The 23,357-nt window shown below is 38.0% G+C and overlaps 1 protein-coding gene across 1 annotated transcript; it reads left to right on the top strand.

Moving 5' to 3' along the window:
- The first annotated feature begins 639 nt into the window (after positions 1-639).
- PGM2 (phosphoglucomutase 2) lies at positions 640-22,772 on the top strand. Its single transcript, XM_058838257.1, has 14 exons — positions 640-800; positions 5,202-5,369; positions 6,207-6,313; positions 6,671-6,755; positions 7,927-8,010; positions 8,575-8,768; positions 9,880-10,069; positions 10,727-10,824; positions 13,298-13,478; positions 13,597-13,690; positions 14,798-14,927; positions 17,381-17,570; positions 18,176-18,309; positions 19,099-22,772. The coding sequence occupies exons 1-14, from the start codon at positions 729-731 to the stop codon at positions 19,199-19,201; spliced, it is 1,830 nt and encodes a 609-aa protein (XP_058694240.1). The 5' UTR covers positions 640-728; the 3' UTR covers positions 19,202-22,772.
- Positions 22,773-23,357: the final 585 nt, after the last annotated feature.

Below are 23,357 nucleotides of genomic sequence, written 5' to 3'. Positions count from 1 at the left end.
CCTTCATCCTTTATGTGTCAGTTTTAACACATAGTCAACCAGTTTTTCTCCAACTCAGTATCTAGGGCTTCTCATTAAATACTGTTGGGTTTTGCACTCTTTCTTGGAAATTTAATTTTGAAAGAATCATTAGGAAGAATCTGTTATGTGGTATTTTGAAATAGTTTACACTGTACTGTTTTCCGGAAAAACTGTGTTCGTCGCAGCAGCTGGCTATTCTTTCCTTTCAGTGTCTTCTAGTGTCATTAGATCACGAAGTTTTCAGGACTGTGGCACTTTGCAAGTTGCATGGTTCTGGCCACTCTGTTCAGAACGGTCCCAGAAAGCATTAGACAAGAACTTTGGAAAGAAAGAAAAAGAAAAAAGAAGGTATTTGGGACCGCTCCTCCTCTGCTCGGCGCCGTGCGGGGGCTGGGAGCAGGGGTTGCCCGGGGCTCCCCTCGGGGCTCCCCTGGGCCGCAGCCGCAGCTCCACTGGGGCTGGGACAACATCCAGCGCCCCGGGGAAGTATTATTAAACCCCCGCTCTACGCGACAGCCCCGACCCGGCCCCGGAGGGCAGGACACGAGCGGAACCGCCCTGTCCGGCCGCGGCCTCTGCCCCGGCCCCGGCCCTGACCCCGTCCCGGGCGGGCGGGGCGGAGCAGGGGCGGTGCGGCGGGCGGAGCGGAGCGGCCGCGCTCCGGAAGAGGGAAGGAGCGGAGCGGCGGCGGCTGGGGCGGCAGCGGGATGGCAGCGCGGGGTTCTGCAGGGGAGGCTGCGCTCCGCCGCCTGGCCGAACAGTGGCTGCTATGGGATAAGGTGAGGGGCGGCGGCTCCGGCCAGGCAGGGGCTGGGTGGGCGCAAGCTGGAGAAGGGTCAGGAGGCGCGGGGTGACGCCCGACTGTTGCACTGTGCCGGTTTCGGGTGCGGTAAAAGCACCCCTTTGCTCCTTTGGTTCTGCTTTCAGAGCTCTCTGACCAAGGGATGCTCCTCCTCCACCCCTCCATCCATCCCCTCCCGGCCCGCGGCGGGGCTGGCGCAGGTGGGGCTGCGGAGCTGCTGCCGACTCCCGCCCGGTGCTGCGGCTCCGTCACCTGCCGCCGCTTCCGTGCCGAAACCCCCCCCGGACGGTCTCAGTCTGGCTTTTAGCTGTACTGAACGTCTGTTTCAAAGGGGCCTGTATTGTTCCGAACCGCTGCAGTCGTAGGGCAGTTGATAGACTTAAATTATTAAAGACCAGCACACATTGCCGTGTTACCTGTCTCTCGGTGTTAAAAACCTCCTGCTGCTTTCCAATTTTTGCTTACTAAAATATTGATCCTAAGAGACATGTGGGCTCACTTCAAAAACACTTGGAAATGCAGAAGCTGTCAGTCCTGGTTTTTTTTCAGGTGTTATTTCCCTTCCTGTTCAGACTTACCTTTGATTTTGGTTTTGACAGCTCTATATGCAGAACTAAAATCTTCTCTGTGTTTCTGTTTTCCACATACCTAAAGAAAGAAGCATCTTGCCATAGTGATGTCCTGGAAATGGTCATGTAGTTGCTTGCTGTTGCAGGTCCCACTGAGATGCACACCACTATTGGCACATTTGGTTTGCATTGTTTATGTCCCTATTCATATAATTTGTTCATTTGGTTTTATTGGAACACACTGGCCATTGCACCCTCTTTAGTCACTAAAGTGACCTGAGGACTCGACAATGCTCTCTGAGTTTTGTGCAGCACATGTGCCTGTTTGGTAAGGCATCTTCTACTTATTTCAAAACTATCAGTGGAAGCATATAATAATTCTTTTTTTAGTGTTTTTTCCAGGTTCTAAAGAACATCATTAGAAGTACCTCGAGCTTGTTGTGATTCTTTATTAAAGATCAGTCAGTCGTTTAACTGACCAGTTACCCAGTTTTGGTTTTATTAATGATAGAGCAGTGCCAAACTAGTCCTCTTTTCAGAAATGCTAATGTGTCACGTCAAATTACAATAAGCTTTTGTGCCTTTTTTTCCCAGTTTTTTTTTTATTTTGAGAAAATAGTTTGGTTTTAAAGCTTCTTATTATCTGTGTAATAATTTGCTTTTCAACTGGTTATTCCCTCTAGAATATGTTAAACTCTCTGGAAATCTAATGCAGTATCCCTTATAGCATCTTTACTTTTGAAAGTTTGGCCCTCTGTTAACACTTGCATCTTTGACTCAGTAATAATTGACTAGTGTGCAATACCCATTGCTGATTGCTCAGAAATGGTGTGGTATTTTAATTTCTCAGGGAGTTGTTACATGTTTGTATTGAGCAACAGAATCACATATAACCCTTGTCCATTTACTCTGATATTAAAAAAAAGTTCCTCTTTGACATGCAGAGATAGGTTAATATTTAATGATGATAAGCCCTACATTTATTACAAAATTATTGTCTGCAGGAGCAAGCCTTTATGGCTGATGGAGGTTCTGCTGACCTAACTGGAAGTTCCTACCTACAATTACTGTGCTTGTTACCAGGCTGTTTTCATCACTCTGTTCATTACAGTAATAGCATTTTTTTCATTCTTTCTATTATCAGTCATAGAATTATGAATGGAAGGTAGCTTCTGGTTTTAATAAAAACAAAATCTGTTTAGTCAGAAGCTTTTCCTCTCCTCTAAAACCTTGTGGGGACTCCTCTACTGATGATAAGTCATTGGGTCTTCCTGTAGTGGATTAAAGTAAATAACTTGAGTGTTACCAGGTGATATTCAAGCTAATTGCACTAGTGGATATTAACTTGGTATTAAATCACCTGCCACTGTACTCACAGAAATGGTACTCCTATACTCACATCTGGTTTAATTTGAGAGCAGAAAAAGCATAACCTGAGAGACTCAATAAGAAGGGAAAAAGGCAGCACTTCATCCTTCTGATCCAATTTGGTCCTTCTTTGATAGAGATGCTGTGAAGAGTTTGTTTAAGCAGAAGAAAAAGCCAAAACTACGATTAGTTTTTTTACTTAGCTGTGTAAAATGGCATCATAGAATTCTCCACCAAAAAAAAAAAACAAAACAAAACAACAAAAAACCCCCAAAAAAGGCGGCAGATTCTTAGAAGAATATAGCCATAAACAATTATAACAATAGTTCTGGAAAAATCCTTCTTCCATATTGAATAGACTTGGCCTGACTTTTACCATTATTTGGTGTGGGGTGGAGGCAGGAAGTGGAGAACAATTAAATTAATGCAACCAAGTTTTCTTTAGACAATTTTATGGCCTGAAACTATTAAGATGTGGGTGGCCACCTGGATGTGTACATTTAACCAGACTTAAAAAACTGGAGGTTCCCTCTAGTTTCACAGTAGATATCAAACCTGGGAAATTCCTCTAACAACAACAAACAGCTGCTTGGTTGTGAGAGCTGCAGGATGTTCCTGATGTCCTTGTGCATTGTCATTACAGCTCCTAGCCTGTCAAACACCTGTAGTATCTACCTAAAAAAATGCTCATTTCAGTAAGAGATGACTTGTGTGCACAAAGCTCACACAGAGGAATTAAAAGGTGACTAGGCAGTGTACAAAAATGGATGCAAGTGGTGTCATTCAGGCTTTACCTTTGAGACATAGGCCTGATGTTAAAGCAAAAATTTGATGTCAACTTGTAAACAGCCTAAACTCAGTCATGCTGTCCTATATATTCTATAACAACATTGAATTATATTTATTCTTACAGAATGTAATTACTCAATAATAATAGATAATTGTGTCAAGCTGCCTACAAGGAAGTGTCAGCTACTACATTCTTGGACTGGTAAATTGGTAAATTTTGCACTGGAAATCAGTAATTCTGGGGTACCTAATTGTTAATTGCACTCAAGAAGGGGATTTTTTTTTAAATTCTTTAGTTTATTCTGCATTATGCAGTTTGCTTATTAGTACCAAAGGCTCTTTAGCCTTTTAAGTATTTAAACTATGTTGTTTGTCCTGAGGCAGTGGGTACACAGGTCAGTGGTTAGGACATCCTAACTCTGGTCTCAGTTTGATGTGCAGAATGTTTATACCTTTGTAGGCAAACTTACATGTCTAGTACTCTGTGTGTTCTGCAGCTTTTTCTGAAGCTGCAGAAGATAGTTGGTTTTACATTTAATTGTTTTTTTCCTGTTTGGCTAGGGTGATATGCTTTCCCTTGCTGTAAGCATACCTAGGTCATCCAGGAAATAGTAAAGTCTGTGACTTTTATGAGGTCATTTGATTCCCTAGAAATCAAGTTTGTGTCCTTTTGGAAATTATATTCTTTGTACTCCAGAGTAAAGTATGTGTAGTCATGCAGTGAGTAACCTGCTGCCTCTCTAGGTAATCCTGTTGTTAGGAGTCTGCCACCCACCATCTGTCCTCTTGGCCTGTCAGCTCTCAAGAAATCAAATACTGAACTTCACAAGTCTCATGTTATTACGCTGAGAAGTTGAGGTATACAGGACTTTGATAATTCCCTAAGTCTGGAAATAAAAGGAGTAAATAACAATAGAGGATCTGTGGAAGCAATATATGAAGAAAAGCAGTGAAAGTTAGAAACTACTCACTGTTCTCAAGTGGTCTGACAAGGCCTTTTTGTTGCCACTCTCGAGTAATTTTATTTAAGAATTTGGCTGTAATTTCTAGGTTTTCATCCTGGGGTTGTGCTTATTTTTACAAGCATTACCTGCAAATATGTTGGAAATTATTTTCTGCCCAGTCTGCTTAGTTTTGCTGCAACCTCTGGTACTAGCCAGTCTTGGGACAAGGTTATGATTTAATTTGTTTTAAATGCTACATATAGTGCTAGAGAAATAACAAATATTTCTTAATAATCAGCTTATTACTTAAACTTACTTTCTTAAATGTTTAGAGTATTTCTTGTGATGAGGAAAAATTCTCTGAACTGTGAAAATGCTGCTTTTTGTTTGTTTTGTTTTGTTTTAAAAATAGAAAACATTAAAATACCTAAAACCATCTTGGAAATCTTGTAATGTTTCAGACTGTGAGATATATACACACACACACATATGTTGCTGTCCAGGTAGCATGTTCACTTAAGAAGACAATTCTAAAATAAATAATATTTGAGGTTGTACTGATTTAAAATTAAGAAGACAGCAGGAGTTCTGGTGTTCTTGAGGTTGTGTGCCATGTTTTGATACTGAAACCCAGAGACTGGGACAGAAAGTCAGTTCTGTTAAAACAAACAAAACCTCATTGAGAATATCTGAATTTTGTATCAACAGAATCCAAAAACTTACGCAATCGTGAAACAATTGCTTGCGGAAGGAAATGCCGGAGAACTGCAGAAATACTTTGGCTCACGGATGGAGTTTGGCACAGCAGGGCTCCGAGCTGCCATGGGAGCAGGGATTTCCCACATGAATGACTTGACTATTATCCAGACAACCCAGGTATTGTGTTCAGCACTTTATCTCACTTAACTGGTTGTGTATATGAATGGAAGAGCCTCATTTATGGCAAGCAAATGAGTATTCTATGGAAGTACAAGCTGTATCCTATTCTTCCAGTTTTCAAAGTAATTTAAATTATAATTATTTGCTGAGTGCTGATCTCTGAAAACAAGCAGAGAAAAGCTATTAAACCATTAAAAGAAGTTACTTTCCATATTTGATTTGCAATTTAATTTATACACAGCTGCAATTAAGGTCAAGTGTAACAGCTAGTGCTGTTGTAACAACTACAAGGGTGGCCAACATTTGGCTAAGCTTTCTGTGTGCTGGACATGGCTTAACATAAAAGCAGTGAAGGTATGTATACATACATAGATCCTAAAGTAGATCTACTTGGGGAAAAAGCCCACAACCTTGAATAACTGCAGCCTGTAGTGGTGATGTCACGTGTGCTAAAGAGATGTCATTATTAAGGATGAGATTTGGTTAAAAACCTGAAATACTGGCCAGCTATTCTCTTCCTCATGTGAGACCTAAGACAGCTGAATCATTTCTCAAAACCTGCAATTCGGACTAATTGTGTTACCTGTTCTTTTTGGAGTTCGTTCTGATATTTTAGAAAGTACTTAAATGCTGTCCAGGTTTGCAATATTGATTGGAAGGTTTCTGAGATTTCTTGGTGTTTATTGGTCCTGAACAAGCTGAATCCCAGAGCAGTTCAGTGAGATGCTGTCTGCTCAGCTTCCTAAGACATCACCATCTTAGCAATCATATTAATGCTATGATAAATTAAACATCAGTATTGAGTTAATGAGGTGGATTTGTTGTTGTCTTTAGGGATTTTGCAGGTACCTTGAGAAGAATTTCAGTGACCTGAAAAAGAGAGGAGTTGTGATTGGGTTTGATGCTCGTGCTCATCTTTCCAGTGGAGGTAGTAGCAAAAGGTACTTCTTAGTTTTTGTATTTAGTATTTTGTAGATGCCTTGTGTGATCCATGATGGATTTGGATCTACTTAAACTATATTTTCTTTCTGTAAAGTGAATTAGTATGTGGGATTTACAATATTCTTACATACTGGTAATGCCAAAGCAGTTGTAAGAGGTGTGCTTTGTCTATTGGGAATAGTGAGGGAACACATTTAAATTTGGTCCGTATAATAATTGAGATATATTGGTAAGTGATGGTGTTTGCTGTCGGGATTTTGTAATTGCATTAGGGTAGGAGGGAAAGCTGTGAATTCTAGCAAACTAATTGGTAAGAAAATGAATATATTCCCAAGGTATCTTTTCTTCCTGTTTAGGTTTGCAAGACTTGCTGCCAATACCTTCATCAGTCAGGGAGTTCCAGTTTATCTATTCTCTGATATAATACCAACTCCCTTTGTGGTAGGTTTTTCTGTTATGTCTTTTTATGTACTATCTCTTCTTTATATACATACAAATTCTGTCAGATAACCTTGCATTATTTATATTAAGGATAACTACACAAACCAGTGCTTACTTTTTAAGCTCTTCCTGCAGTCAGTCTTGTACTTATTTAGCTATGTGTAGTTTACAACATCCATAGCAAAAGAAGGGAGAATGTGGAATGTCAGCAGATTACTGTGGAGTCTGAAGTCTGAAACATACACTCACATTTGGCTGGATTTTTACCTTTTTTGGGGGGGATGAGGGGTGAGTATTGAATCCATAATAGCAAGTTGTTGGAGTGCAGTGATGTTTTGCCAGAAGGGTTGTTGGAGTGTGTCCACGATGGCCCCATCAAAACACCAGGTGTCTCCAGAGCAATATTGAAAAGCCCTGCTCTTGGCCCTGGTACTAAAAGCAATAATTTCTCCCTATACCAATTGCCCCAGTGAGCATTGCAAACAGAACACAGCATTCTTATACTGATATAATTTTTTTTGTAGATTTAGGGTCAAATTCTTAATAGTGCAGCTTAAAGTGGTGTTGCAAGAGCTGCAATTGATTGCATTTCACTATTAAATAAAGTGAAATAGGAGTAAATGCAAATTGGAGCTGTGTTTGTGAATAATGCTTTATTTTTCATTCACTCCACCTGTTTTGAGCTAATTTATAAGAGCTCTCTCCAAAGCAATTATTTTCTGAACCCCAATGGAGTTGCTCCCCAGGCTGCTCCCAAAAGACAGCATGGGTGAGACTGCTTGAGCTGCAGTTATCTGTCCTGTGCTGACTTCAGTCATTACCCCAACAGACTTGGCACCCTCTAAGGCCTCAGGTACCTCAAATCATTCCAGCGTAGTCAACATGTGCATCTGGCTTCCTTCTAGAAATACACTACCCTAAAGATTCACAAGGCATCTGGAAATATTAATAACATATAAATGGAAAAATGTGCAAGAAAAAGCAAGGGCTGAAGTTGTGCCACATGGAATCTAGTGAAGCAAGTACTATTTATCTTCTGCTTTAAGGAGTCAGTGTGTAGGAATCACATCCTGACTTTTCATTCAGCACCCTGGAAGTTTTATATGGGCATGAGAAGAAATAATATATAATATGTTGCACATTCTACTCAAGTAACTTTTTCTTGTTACAGCCATACACAGTAACTCATCTGAAGCTTTGTGCTGGAATTATGGTTACTGCTTCCCATAATCCAAAACAAGACAATGGTTACAAGGTATTCCAATTTGATCTATTTTCTGGCTCTGTTTTTTCCATGTAGAGAAACTAATGCAATTGTATATAGTTCCTATAATGGTATAGACTAAATTAATTACTAGTCTCTTTATCTCTCCTATCTATTCTATGTACTTAAAGGTAGAATCATCTTAAACTAATAATATAATTAAAGTCTTTGCTTGAGAAAGCAGAATGCCATTGTAATCTGCTGTCCACACTAAAAAACACAGGTGAATTGCCAGTCATTCAGCAGCTGGGCAGTCTTATACAGACTGTTTCCAAAATACAAAAATGGAAGTTTCCTCAGTAAATGACCAGGCCTTGTTTTGTGTTTCATTATAGATCTTGATATCTTTTGATAAAATTAAACTGCTTTTTTCTTAATAGAATAAAAAAGGAATGTGAGAAGAAACACTGAGAATACGAACAGATTACTTTGGGTATACCTAAGCCTAATGTACTGTAATACTCTAGTGAATGTACTGCACCTTAACCAACAAAAACATAACAAAACTATCTTATAAGATTAATGATCGCATATTCACTTACCTATTTTATTTAGGTTTACTGGGAAAACGGTGCTCAGATCATTTCTCCTCATGACAAAGGAATTTCTCAGGCTATTGAGGAGAACCAAGAACCGTGGCCTCAGGCTTGGGATGACAAACTGATTGACAGCAGCTCACTACTTCATGATCCATATGCCATGGTCAATAAGGAGTATTTCAAAGACATACAGAAACAGTGCTTTTACAGGTGACTGGTGTTAATTCCTTTAAGAATATAGGCTATTCCATCTAGTATGTTAGCCAGGCAGTTTAAATTGATGGAGGTGAGGGTGGCCACAATCCTGCCATGATCCAGTTCTGCCTGTGCCTTTTTGTCATCTTTTGTGGTAGCACTGGCAGCTGTGTGGTGGTGTAGTAAGACAGTTCATAAAGCTGTCCTAGCAGAAGTAAAACCCAGAAAAGTGAGCAAATTTCCGATGATATCTCCCTGTATTTTCATGGCCATGCATCAGCCAGGTGTCACAGCAAGACTGGAGCTTTTGGAGGTGAGCTGGCATGGACAGCCCACCAGCCTTAAAACAAGATTCTGAGAGACAGTGAACCAGGTTGTTAAGCCAGTTCTGGACGAAAAAGTCTTTGCTCTGTCATTCCAGCCTTGCTTGTGCTCCTGGTAGCCTTGGGAGCCTTACGACAGCCTATTCCTATCACTTGCTTAGTAAAATGTTTACTCAGCAAAATGAAGTGGATGTTTTCTTGGTGATTAACAGTTAGAATTGATTTATGTAGTAGATGAGTATCAACCTTTTAGATCCTCTTATTTTATGTAGAAATTTTAACCACCAGTAACCATGTTCTTATTCTTGCTAAAAGCAGTCAGGAGTTACTAGAAAGCTGGGGCTGTCAAACTGCTTTTTCAGAATTGGATTTAAATGTCTCCCTAGGAGTTTGCATAATTTTAGGTATGCCCAACAGTTTTTACTTCCTAAAAGTGAGTGTGCTCAAATTGGGCAGGCTGCTGTTGACTCTCTGTGTTCACAGTCTTTGGTGCTGGTTTAAATGCTAGAGCTGGGGATGAAGAGTCTCTTTTCACTTGCCTTGTCTGGGATATGTAGAGTGCACTGTCTTTCTTACTCCAGTGATTTGCACATACCAGGATATTGGATGTCAAGAGTGACTCATATTGTTGAAAAATGAGGCTAAGCCGATTTTCAAGCCATTGCTTTTAAAATCTCACCTCCTTTAATTCATAATTTTAACAGTGGTATAGAATACTGGGTTGTATCTGTTTCTAAACGTAGTCAGTTTTGTGCAGAACAGTCTTCCATGTACAAGTTTACTATTGACCTGTTTTATTTCAGGAATATAAACAAGGAAACAAACCTGAAATTTGTTCATACTTCTGTGCATGGCGTAGGACATAAATTTGTGCAGTTGGCATTCAAGGCATTTGACCTCAGCCCTCCTTTTGCTGTTCCGGAGCAGAAAGATCCTGATCCAGATTTTCCCACAGTGAAGTATCCAAATCCTGAAGAAGGCAAAGGTGTTCTGGTAAATTTATTTATTTATTTATTTAATAGTTGTGATGTCTTTCAGTGTTTTCCTTTTTGCCAAAAGTCACAGCTGTAGATATTGGTGGAAAGTCTATTTTTAATCTGTTTCATAGCCTTACATTTAGTGAAGAGTTGGCTGGTATCCTTTCATTAACATAGCCCTCTTTGAACCAGACAGGTAGTAATTATCTGTAACTTTGAACTACTTTGTTCTATGCTTTAACAGAATGGGCAGGATCTGCACATGGGACAAAGTGATAGTTAATTTTTAAAAATAAAATAATAATAAAAATCTTCACAGTTGTTTTTGGAAGGCTTCTACTCTTTTGTTCTGATACAACACCAGGAGGGGGCAGAAGTCCTGATAGGTGGTTAGAGTTTCTGCTGCTATTTCTGTTACACTTTGTTTTTTGAAGGATCCCATTAAATCGAGGTAGCTTTTAAGTTGTGCTACAGAAGTGGAATGATTTAGTTAAAGGTCCTGACTATGTTCTTCTGCTGCCAGGCTAGAAGTTCTTGGGTTTTTTGAGAGACACATAATGATTGTGTGTTTGAGATTAAATAAATTGGGAAAATTACTTAAAACCTATAAAGAAAGTGAAAATATTATTTGGGAATATTAATGCTCATCTCGTCCTTCTTTCCACTTTTACAGACATTGTCTTTTGCTTTGGCTGAAAAAGATGGGGCAAGAATCATTTTAGCAAATGATCCTGATGCTGATCGACTGGCAGTGGCAGAGAAACAAGAGAGGTATGGTAATAAAGTAATGCAAACCATTGAATTTTTTACTCCCAAGGTTAGACTCATTTGGAGAATTCTTGCTACTTGCTTTGCAGAGGAAGAATAGTCACAGTAGTAATTTTTTGGATTGAAAACACACAGAAATGTGAGAAGACTGTATGAAGCAGACCACAGTAGGGGCAGGATATGAAATAATGATCAATATTAGACAGTGTTCAGAAGCCTGAATAAATATTTGGCACTTGCTGTAGTTTAGGCATGCACAGAAGCATGTGAATTGTTATTATTGTGCCATAGCTTTTCAAAGGTAGGTTTTCAGTTAGATTTTTTTCACTTAAGACCAATAAATGTTTGTTCATTCTAGGTTTATTAAACAATAACTTGGATTCAGGAGAATCTGTATAGTTCCCTGAATCTGTATGGTTCCTCTTGTTCTTCGTATGAGTGTCTTCTTTCTCAAATCCTGTTAAACCAAGCACTTCACTAATCATCAGATGATTTGTGCTTCTCTTGCTCAGTTTCCCACTTCTTTACATAAAATGTTATGTATTTGCATTTCACCTTAAGGTTTTTCACAGTTTGGTACTTCTTGGTGTAGTCATTTGTACTCTCCCTTTCAAGAACCACCTATATGTGCATTATTTGTCTTTGCATACCCAGTCAAAGAAGGGGGTCACAAAAGGTCAACTTGCTCAGTCAGGGGTTTACCATAAATTGTTCATATTTGTGAAATGGAACCTATAGTTCTGACTCAGTATGGCTGTCCCCTTGTTTCATTCCCTCTGATATCCTGTACTTCTACAATTATTTACATTTCAGTATTGTGATTTTATCTGATGAATGAAAGAAAGCTGAAGTTCAAACAGTTGGTATCACATCTACAAATAGTGGTGTTTCTTGTTTATTTATCTTGATAAATCAGAAACTAATCTGAGCAGTTAGAAACTATAAATCCTTAGTAAAAATAAACTTCAAGGTTTCCAGCTTCAAGAAGAGCAGAAAAAAAATCTGCTGCTGGGCCAGCATATATGATTTCCCTGTAAGAGCCAGAAGAGGGATGTAAAGTTATGGCAACGGTCTTTGGTACACGAGGGATGATATGGACATCTGCTAGATGTCCTTAGTGGTTGTGGATAAATTAAATAGTTGAATCTGTATCAGTCAGACAAATTTCCAAAGTCCAGTAAAAGGAGACAGTGCAAATACCCATTTTCCTCAACAGATGACCAAAAAAACTAAAGTAGTAGCTTTAAAAGTGGCAGTGTTTTCTTTGGAGTTTTGGGGTGCTTTTAAACTCATTAGCCTCACAGCATGAACTAAGGAGGTTTCTCTGCCTTTGGAAGGAGAATGGTCTTTTGTGGACATTCTGCTGTATCTTGCACTGTGTTAGTCGGAAGGTTCATATTTCAATAGTGTTGGTCTGTGCCAGCCTCAATTGGCAATTCAGCATTGAGGAAAAGGTATAGAAAGGATTATGCTAGTTATGATGGGTTAAAACAAGAATGCAAAATACCTCATGCTTTTTGTCTGAAAACTTTGAGGTATCAGAAACTTGGAGAGGGGTGTTAGTTTATTGTATTCATTACCAGTGAGAGCGTGGTGCTCTCATTCTGCTGCCTCTATGCTTGTTGTTCAGCCAGTCTTGGTGTCTCCTAATTTCCAGTCCTGTGTCTTCTCAGACTTCTGTCATAGCTTTTCATACACTAATCAAATATTAATATAGGCTTCTACAGTATCTGTACTTCTTCTTTGACAGAACCTCCTGCTAGAGCACACTCTCTCAACACTCTTACACTAAGTTGCCGTTGTGCATTGCTTTGTGCCTGTTGGCATCAATAAATGCAGGAGACTGAGTCTGCTTCTCTTTCACAACAGGTACTGTTTCTGTAGGTCTTGGTTTTGTCAGTTTGAAAGTGTCTCTGTCCCCTTTTGTGACCGGGAATTTTTTTGACAATTTTTACATTTGTCTCCTCTTTTCTTCATTTTTTTGCCTGTTCTAGCAACACATCAATATTAATCTTTTTTACCTATTTAAGATTTTTTTCCAATCTTCCCAATGACTAATTGATGTATTTGTCATTAAATGAAAAGTATTTGTCACTGGGTTAACTAAAAATACTGATCACTTGAGAACTGTGTTTTTGTCTCTCTGTGCTTGTCTTAATCACTGAGTTTGTAATTTGTATGCTGAACATTTTTATTTTACTTAAAATATGTTGGAAATATCACTGTTTCGTCTTTGGACAGCTGCAAAAGCTTATGTGTATGATGGAGGAGAAAGGCAACAGTTTCAGAATGCATTGGGGGAGGAATTTTTTTCTTTGTTCATTATGAACATGTGATACCTTGTTACTGTAACTTGGAATTCCAAGGCAGTGGTTTATTTGTTAATATTAATTTATAGAAGAACCAATAATTATTTTTTTTTTGCCCCCTGTATTATCCTTTGAATTCATACTTTCTAATATTTTTTTGCCTCTAGCGGTGAATGGAAAGTGTTTTCTGGAAATGAACTAGGAGCTCTTTTAGGCTGGTGGATCTTCACTTGCTGGAAAAATAACAGTAGGGATACTTGTGCCATTAAAGATGTCTACATGTTATCCAGTACTGTTTCTTCCAAAATCCTGAGAGCAATTGCACTAAAGGAAGGTTTTCACTTTGAGGTAAGCAACATGTTACACATTATTCCATGTTCTTTTATTAGCTTTCCTACAAAGTGTCATATGCTAATAAAACATTGCTTTCCTTTTTAATGCCTTTGATTTCTCCTCACTGCTGTAGGAAACACTGACAGGTTTCAAGTGGATGGGCAACCGTGCCAAACAGCTCATGGACCAGGGGAAAGCTGTTCTTTTTGCATTTGAAGAGGCTATAGGTGAGAGACAGAATGTTATGTTTTTATATCTTGCAAAACAGTGAAAATAGAACAACTGCAAAAAGTGGTAGAATTGCAGAGAATCACAGAATGGGTAAGGTTGGAAGGGGCTGCTGGAGGTCATTTGGTCCAACCTTCCTACTCAAAAAGGGCTTCCTAGGGCACATTACACAGGATTGGGCCCAGATGGTTCCTGAATATCCCCAGGGAAGGCTATTCTACAGTTTCTCTGAGCAATTTTTGTCAATGCTCTGTTAGCGTTTCTTTAATGAAATAAAATGTAAAAAAAAACCAAAGTAAAAATGGCGACATAAGGGTGTCCTCAATACAGTGGGTGTATTTCCAGTAAGTAATAGATAATTATCTATTTGGCTAATTGATACAACCTTTGTATCTCTACTTAGCACAAAGTTTGTGGGCTAGGAGTATATATTTATAGTAGCATGGCTATAAAGATTTGGATTGCAAATTCTGCATAAACTATTTTTAAAAAAAAGAAACAAACGCATTTTCCAGACTTGGAGTTGAGTATTTTTACCTGACAGATTTAAGCTCAGTGTAAATGGGAATAAAATAAAGTAAAAACTACCCCAAATTACATTGGTAAACTGGAAAGCCATAGTTAAAAGCCACAAATGAAAGTTATGAATTCATGAGAAGGAAATTGTAAAGATATAGTGCTATTTAAGTATGTCAGTACCTGAGAACCAGAGAAAAAGTGACAAATTTCACACATAATTATCAGTGTTACCTTATGCTACTGTATAAGGTAATCACATTTGAGACAATTTTATACTTGCATTGTTCCTGCAGTGTGTGGTATTTCTCTTTCTAGAAAGCTCCATAAGGACCTGGGAGCCTGTGGCACTGATACGGTGCAAATATCTGTCTTGAAATTCCATTAAATACCTTGCTTATGAAAATGAATACTGATTAGAAGATACAATTTTTTCTACTTTTGTTTTGACTCTGAAATGTCTGTGGTAATGACACTAGACACACTATAGCAATGTGCATTTCTCCTTTCAAAGATGTTGGCTAACCTTCCCTCCCCATCCTGTTTCCTGTTAAAAATGTGTCAAATTATATCTAATGTTCCTTGTTTAGGATATATGTGCTGTCCTGCTGTTCTGGACAAAGATGGTGTCAGTGCTGCTGTTATAACTGCAGAAATGGCCAGCTTTTTGGCAACCAGGAATTTGTCTTTGTCTCAGCAGCTGAAAGCTGTCTATGATGAGTGAGTTTAATTTTAATTTTTTATTTTCAGATTTTCTCAATTTCACATACTGGGGTTAATAGGGACTCAATAGTAACCTGTAGTTTATAAAGAACTAAAATATGATTATTGTACTATTAAAACAATTCTGTGCTAATAGTAATCTTCCAGAAAGTGTTCCTGTCTTGTGGACAAATTTATTACTTTGTTTTGTGTTGGTTTAGGGTATTTTAAATATAATAATAACTACCTTACTAATTCTCTATTAGTTAATGAGATCTTTTTGGTGTTTTTCTTCACTTGTCTGAAAGGTTTTTTCCTTTTGGGAAGTTCTGCACTTGGGTCCTTTTACAGAAGATTGGGCAAGTTTTTGGCCAGCTGTATTGCTGATCTGTAGAGATTATAGTGTTTCTTGCTGCTTAAATGAGCCAGACACACAAAAATGTTGATGGCAGAATGGGTCTAAGTAGCTCTGGCTTATTTATGCTGTACATAGAAGCTAGCTTGCTTCTGTCCTTGCAGGGCTACTTATGATTAAATTATATCTAGTTGGCTCTAAAGTTGGGCTTTTTATTGTATTAGTATTTTTTTTTTTTTTGATAGATTATTGTTGTTGAGTTTTGGTTGTCCTTTTCTCTTTCTGCCCCTGATTAATGAGATTTGAGCTGCATGCTGTGACTAGACATTACTCTTGGCTATATACAGCCGGGTATCCCTCCAAGAATTTCTAATATGAGGCACTACTTTTTCTTTTGTTCTTTTTTAATGGATTCAAAGAAATCAATAGCAAAGATGAATGTTTGATTTCATAGGGCAGGGAGTGGTTTTTGTGGAGGTTTTGGGTTGTTTGTTTTAAAGGAGGGAGAAGCACAGGCTATTTGATACTCTCCAGCTCTTGTCTTGTAGACACTAACAGGAGAGAGTGGAACCTGCAAAGAAACTCATGGAAAATTCTAGCCTTTGTGCCACTTGTTTTGCCAATCCTGAGTTCTTATTTGTGTGCAGCATTAGCCATGCTTGTTTCATCATCTCCTTAGGAAGGAATCAAGTGGCAAAGACTTGCTTATGCTGCCTAGATAAATTGTGTGATATGAGAGAATGAAAGAGGAATTCATACCTAGAGCGGCAAATACAGTATCTGATGTGAGAATTCCCTTAAATGCTACTAGCTGAAAGTGCATATTCAAGAATTAAATATTCAACTTCTGGCTTGAGGTTTTTTATTATTTTTTTATATACTAATACAGTAAACACCCACTTCAGGTTGACTGCAGAATATTTGACAGAGTGGAATTGAGCTGTGCCACAATGCTGCTGTGCACATAGCCACTGAAGAGGACTCGGAGCTGCTCTAGTATAAAAGCAGTCTGTAAGATGTCACTGCACATAGTCACTTCGTGGCAAAGCTACAAATAGATCTGCCCTGTTCAACTGTTGTTTGATAATGAGCTGGAAGGAGGGTTCTTTTTTTGTTTTGGGGGTTGTTTAGTATGTGTTTGATTTTTGTTTATGGCTAATATAGAGCTGCAGTTTTCTACTACTTACTACTTTATTCATTTTTTGTTAGATTTGCCTTCTGAGTTATAGTTGAAGCAGAAGAAACTCTATTTTGTACTTTGGAAATGTAGAAGGGGCATCTGTCCTGAAGTAAATGGAGATCAGGAAAAGGACATGCTCCTATTAGGCCTATCACTTCTTTCAGATACAGGATAGGTTTTGTTAATTCCCTTACTGAACTATTAAGACTAATTTAACTACTATTAACCTTCAAGATGTCCATTTAACATAAACATGACTCTGTTTAAGAAGGCATTCAGATTTCTAGTGCGAACATCCTAGTACTAATGAAGATTTTGCCCCTCAGATTTTCACTGCCATCAAGGATATTTATCAAGTCTTGATCTGTAGCAAGAGCTCACTTGAACAACCAGTCCAGGCTTGTATGTTTTTCAACAACATGCTGTTTTGAAAAGTCAGTGTTACCAGGTCATTCATTTTTGATGCATCACATTACCTGGCAGCAAACAAGTGAGGTAGAGAGACAACGTTCAGAACAGTTTGGTTTAGTAAAAACACTTTAATGGGAGAGTAGAAACACTTTAATGAAGTGTGATTGGAAAAAGCAATCTAGGATTTGTTTTACTTAGAAAAGATCAGCTGGAATCCACTCAAAGAAGCTATTAGATGTAATCTCTTCCCTTCCAATGGTGGTCAGAGCTCTTCAAGGCAATAATGGTATCTTTTTTTCTTCTGGTTTTGCTCTAAACACTGTTTTTATCATTAAAAATTTTATCATTAAAAAGGCATCTGCACAGAAGTTTCTTTTAAAGTATGTAAAATGGGATAATTAAGCTGTTTATACCTTTTTTAAATTTTAAGGGTATGAACTGATGCTTCAGTTGGATGAGCATGAATGTTGTTTTTTTGGAAGGATGTGTAATGTGTCTGGATTCCCTAATATTGTGTCTTCACAGATACGGCTTCCATATTACCAAAGCTTCGTATTTCATCTGCCATGATCCTAAAGTTATTCAACAGCTTTTTGACAACCTTAGAAATTTTGATGGAAAAAACACATACCCAAAATCTTGTGGTAGATTTAAAGTTTCTGGAATAAGGGATCTAACTACTGGGTATGATAGCAGCCAGCCAGATCAAAAGGCTGTAAGTATCTTTCTAAATTGCATGTAAAGCATACCTACATACATAAAACATTCTGTGGAGAAACACTAAATGTGTTTACATACTGAGTCATAAAGTAAGTTAGACTGATGACAATTGTTTTGCCTTGGTGAGAGGAAGTGAAGCCAAGGGGGTGTTGGTTTTTTTGTTAGGTTTTGTGGTGTATTTTTCTCTCCAAGATGACAGTTTGTAAAGGGCAGTAGGAGGATCTTGCTGCCCTGCTACAGCAATCTGCATTGTTTTCTTGTAGGTGCAAGTTAAACTGTCTATTAAGATGTGGCTTTGGATTCTACATTTTTCCACAATCTCCATTTCCTTTCCTCTTAGGAAATGCCATGATAGCTCAACTTCTTTTAGCAGTAAAAGAGTTGTCTAGATTTGAAATGAACTACCTAGCAGTGATGCAGTTCACCCAGATTCCAGGCTGAGGGCAAGCCTATCCTTGTGGTCTCAAGACCACAATGTTTAAGAAAACAGAATTAACTATAACTGTAGCTGATGCTTTTGTCATGTTATCTAACATCAAGTAGTGGGTTTATATGTAGTCTCTTTCCAAGTTTTAAAAAAAAAATTCTTAATATTTCTAGATACTTCCTACTAGTAAAAGCAGCCAAATGATAACATTCACTTTTGCTAATGGAGGAGTGGCCACAATTAGAACCAGTGGGACGGAACCAAAGATCAAATACTATTCTGAACTTTGTGCACCCCCTGGAAACAGGTATTGTCACTTACAGGAGCACATTTGGTGTAGTAGAGTCTGTGTGGATCTTTGGTATTGTTTTAGTGAAATAGGAGCTCTCCGTGATCAAATAATATTACGAAAGTCATTTTAGTCAGTGTATTTGTATAAAGCTTCAACTCTGCAAAATTTTTTGACACAGTCTTGTTACTCAGTTTTGCATTCAGTGAACAATATCAGCAAAAACATTCTGTCTTAAATAAATTCAAATATTTTCACCCTTTTTTTACATGCATAGTTCCTTTAAAATTGTTTAATTAAATATAAAGGATTTTAATATATTTCAAACCCTTTTATGTTTAATAATTATATCCCTGTTAGCCTTAGAAATCATAGTCTTAAAGATAAATAATTATTAACTTATATAATGAAATTAACACTTTTTCACAGATGAAAAGTCATCTAAGAATACTGTTACAAGTATAAAAATTACACTTCTAATCACTTACATTTAGTAACAGAAGATCTTCTGAACTGAAATTGGCCATTCTACTTTAGATTATACTATATATAATAATCTATATATAGATTATCATATTATATTTAGATATATATGGAGTTATATTTCTTCATAGTTTTCATGTATGTCAGTTGAAAATGAACATCAGTGCATTGCCGTAAGAAATCAAATATATACACTTTCAGCATTAATAGAAAATTTGTCTAAAGCAATGCAACAGATTTAAAAATTCCTCATAGTAAAAATATGCATTTTAGCTTTTCCATTGTTTCACTGTTTTCTATGTTTGTGTGATTTTCCTTTTCCAGTGATGCTGAACAGCTGAAGAGGGAACTAGATGAACTGGTCAATGCTCTTGAAAAACACTTCTTTCAACCAGAAAAAAACAAACTTCAACGAAAGACTGAGTAAAATAGCAAAATAACTACCTTGATTGGCTTTTGCAGCATTAGAAGTGCATTATTTAAGGAGCTGAAGTTTTTTAGGACCAAATGTCTGACAACTCTGACTATAAAGACTTCTGCTTTTAAGAGTTACTTTGGGTACTCTTAGCTCTAGTATCTTATTTTGACAGGAAAGTACGTTTACCCTTAATGGACCAAAAAACCCATCAGTTGAACTAAAAGCTTTATGAACTGAAAGTTGACTGCAAATGTATTTCAATCAAAATTTGTTTTAATTAAATATAAGTAATATTCTGGTATCTGAAACAGCCTATTTTGTGGTGACTTGTTTCTTTTGTGTGCATATAATCTGAAAACACTATGCAACTTTGTCTAGGTTTAGATCTGCAAAGCAAGTTCTCCTGTTAACAGGAAATATTTAAAGCCTGTGGTGAGATGGACAAACTTGGGGCAGATGATTCAGAAGTAGTGATCTTTTTGGCCCAAATAAATGAGAAACTCGCAGCAAATTTGTTAAATATCTATTTGCTGTGGGACTATATATCATATTCCAGGCTAGAGACACATAGTGTACTAAACTGTCTTTGAATACCATGAACCCGTTAAGATAGTATATCTACATACAGCACCTTTTTGTTGCCTCACTGAACACAGCTTAATTAGTTCAATCCATAGCCCAATTTTGGAGCCACTCACACTGTTTGCTGCCATGACTTGGTGCATAACTCTGTGTGTTTAATTTAGAGCAGAAGTTTCCATTTCATTGCATGCTCTTGTCTGTGCTTGCAAAGCCTGAGAGGGTTTTTTGGAGGTTGCCAGTTGACTTTAGTATGGGGCTTTTCTGCATTTTCAGTACTTGCTTTGGATATCAGTGTAGCATTAATAGTCAGAACCATAGGTACATACTTAGAAATGCAAAATTTCTAAGCTTGATTATCCTCCCTGAATTCAAGTCCTCTGTGCTTGTTATTTTCAGTGCAATTTATTTTCACTCCCTGGGGGGAGTGGAAGGACAAGAAGTTTTACAGTCTGATGTACCACTGCAGATCATGTGCAGTCTTGTGGTGAGAGGCCTCAAAAATAAGTCTGGGGATGCTTCAGGGATCTTTGGTGTTTTATGACACCTTCTAAGATATGACAGCTGCCTCTCAAGTCAGCCTAGTTGAGTGAATTATGACCCATCAGAATGAATACTTTCACGGCTCCATGTGAATGTCCCTGTACTTTTCCAGAGGGGAGTTTTCATGCCTGAGCTAGTTGTGTAAGGGAGGACATTGGCATGATAAAAAGCACTATCCCATCATGCAGGATCTGCTTACTGGCTTCCTCCTTGCTTGAAGGCAGACAGAGGAATGGTTCTTCAGGAGGCAGGCTGGGGCAGTGCCTTCAATTTGGGCATTGATGAGCTACACCCAGGGCTGGAAGAAGCTTTGTGGGTCTGTACAAGCCTGCAGCCTTGGGCTTCAACAGGGGAGGTTATTCTTTCCCTCCACTCTGCTCTTGTGAAACCCCACCTGGAGTACTGCATCCCAGCACAAGAATGACATGAACCTGTTAGAGTAGGTCCAGAGGAAAGCCATGAAAACAGTCAGAGGGTTAGAATACCTGCACTGGGAAAAAAGGCTGAGAGTGCTGAGACTGCTCAGCCTGTAGAAGAGGCTATGAGATCTTTCAATATATGAAGAGAGCTTATAAGAAGCACACTTTTTACCAGGGACTGTAGTGACAGGACAAAGGGAAACAGTTTTAAAGTGAAAGAGGATAGATTTAATTGGATACAAAGAAAGATTTATTTTTTTCATACGGAGGGGCATGAGAAATGGGAACAAGTTGCCCGGCAAAGCTGTTGGATGCCTGAAAGTGTTCAAGACTAGGTTGGATGCAGCTTTGAGCAGTCTGATCTGGTGGAAGGTGTCCCTGCTTCATGTAGGGTGGTTGAACTAGGTGATTTTTAAAGGGGACCTTCAGACTGAAACCATTCCATTATTCCTTTTACTTTCATTTTTATTGGGAGGACTCACATTTCTTTTGGTACAGAATATGTTAAAGGATGCTTTACTGAATTAATGGGGAAGAACTGAAGACAGAGGACTAGAGGTCCTGATTTTTTTAATGTGTTTGTCTTAAAATCACAGGCTAGAGAGACATATTTTACGTGTGCCAAAGCTGGATTTGGATTTTGCTAGTGTTAGAAGTCTGGAAGTGAGACCGGCAATGCACTCATGTGTACTGAAACATCCTTAGTATGGCTTTAGAGCATCTTCAGAAACAGTACAGACATTGGATGATGACCTAATCTTTATCATTCTGTCTTCCTAAGGTAAAGGAATTTATTTGCTCCATTCCTTTCTCTATTCCAGACAGAAGTTCACAACTTGGGGGCGGGGGTTGTGTGACCAAAAAAAGCAGCTGCTTGAGCAATTACAACAAACTGCAAAATAACAAGAGAAAACTTGTTATTGCTAAAGTCTTTACCAACTTTGTGTTGCATCAGAGAAAGAGGATCTAGTACTGAAGTAAAGAATCAAAACAAAGGCAGCAAGAGTATAGCAAAGAGAGAAGTTAGTATTGCAAGTCAGAATGGGTGTTAAGCTTCAGTTTCTTCAGAGCTGGTCTAATTCTTACACTAAAGTGTTGTGTAAGATAATGAAGCCTACTTAGACAGTATTAGTCTCAAGATAGCTATTAAAACAGAGACAAATGTAATTTACAAAAGAGCAGCCTTCACCTGGGTGCAGGTGTACTAGTGTTTTATCCAGAAATGGGAATTGCCACGACTGGAATGAAGACTGCTTGCAGTCCAGACTGAACTCAGGCATACGGGAATTCTTGGCTGTTTCTAGAGAAAGACACATCCCTACATTACCAAAAACATGTAAAACGAGCCTGTTTCATATAACAGATGAAAACACAATTCCAGTAACAGTTGTAAACATTGATCCTATAAGGGATTAGGCCTATGGGACTAGAGGGAAGGGCTGAGAAAGATTAGCATAGTACTCCAAACTCTGCCAAAATAAAACCCCAAACAGTAATGCTTCAGGAGTAGACCAATGGACTTCACCTAAAGGTTATTAGTTTTTTTACAAGCCCAGTTTCATAAATTTTACGGAATGATTTAAAATTCAGGGATGGATTGAAACAGTTTGGCTGGAAGGAAGTAAATACATTCCATCTTCCTTACAGGCTATGAACTTGGCATATTATCTAAAAATACTCTTATGATACTCAAGTACTGTACTTGAGTTGCAAAAGGATTTATTTGATAATTTTGCTATATACAACAAATCAAATTTGCTATATACAACAAATACAAGGATAACTGGAATTCATTGCAAGGGAAGATTTATTATATAAGAAATTTTCATGTTGTTCAAATGTGTGCTTGAATATGAAACTGATTTACCTACAAAGTTTCTGTAAATAAAGTTTTTCTTCTTGCCAATTCTTTTAAAAGTTCCAGAGGTCATGGCTTTTATTTTCACATACCACCAACAAGCAACTCTTATATCCTTGATTAACAATCACTGTAAATAGTAATATTAATATGGAATTAAATTAACAGTTGTTAACCAACAGTATAAGTATTAACAAGTTTGGTGATTTTTAGGATTCTGACGCTGAAGGCATCTGGATGCCATACGTGTATCTAATTAATTGTAAATAAAAATAACCACCAGTAAAAGTTTTCTGTCTCTAAGTACAAAACTAATCAAAGGTAATTAATCTGAATTGCTTTCTTTCCCAGTACATTTTTGCACTATTTAAGACACACATTCATCAAGGTTAGTATTCCTGATCAACTTCAGGAAGTAGAAGCCGACATCACTGCATCAGGATGTAGAGAAGGAATGCTGTTGAATGTAGCCTGAAAGGTAATGATTAGGCAACTTTCATTGCAGTCAGGCTGAACATTCTGAGGTTGATTTCTTTTCCAATATCAAAGAGGAGAAAGAAGAAAGTATTTCTAATTGTGATGCTCTAGTATTGACTTCGGTTGTTATTCAAGGATTTTCCAAGAAGCAAGAAATAGTCTCATAGGATCCTTATTGGTTTCATTGCATTTTTTTGAAAGGCAACAGTGAAGCAGCTAAAAAAGTCTTCCTAAGATCATTGGTTGGTAATTTCTGAAAGCATGAGCCTCGGCTGAAGTGCCAGAGCTG

The sequence above is a fragment of the Poecile atricapillus genome, chromosome 4 (genome assembly GCF_030490865.1).
Source record: "Poecile atricapillus isolate bPoeAtr1 chromosome 4, bPoeAtr1.hap1, whole genome shotgun sequence".
Taxonomy (NCBI): Eukaryota; Metazoa; Chordata; class Aves; order Passeriformes; family Paridae; genus Poecile; species Poecile atricapillus.
Note: the sequence above shows the minus strand (reverse complement) of the source record. Positions and strands in the feature narration are given on the sequence as shown.

Bases quoted from the DNA above. Each gene is read 5' to 3' on its own strand.
- PGM2 (XM_058838257.1), top strand. From the start codon at position 729: ATGGCAGCGCGGGGTTCTGCAGGGGAGGCTGCGCTCCGCCGCCTGGCC. The intron at 10,825-13,297 runs GTATGGTAATAA...TTTTGCCTCTAG, and splicing joins GTGGCAGAGAAACAAGAGAG to CGGTGAATGGAAAGTGTTTT. The intron at 13,691-14,797 runs GTGAGAGACAGA...TTCCTTGTTTAG, and splicing joins TGCATTTGAAGAGGCTATAG to GATATATGTGCTGTCCTGCT.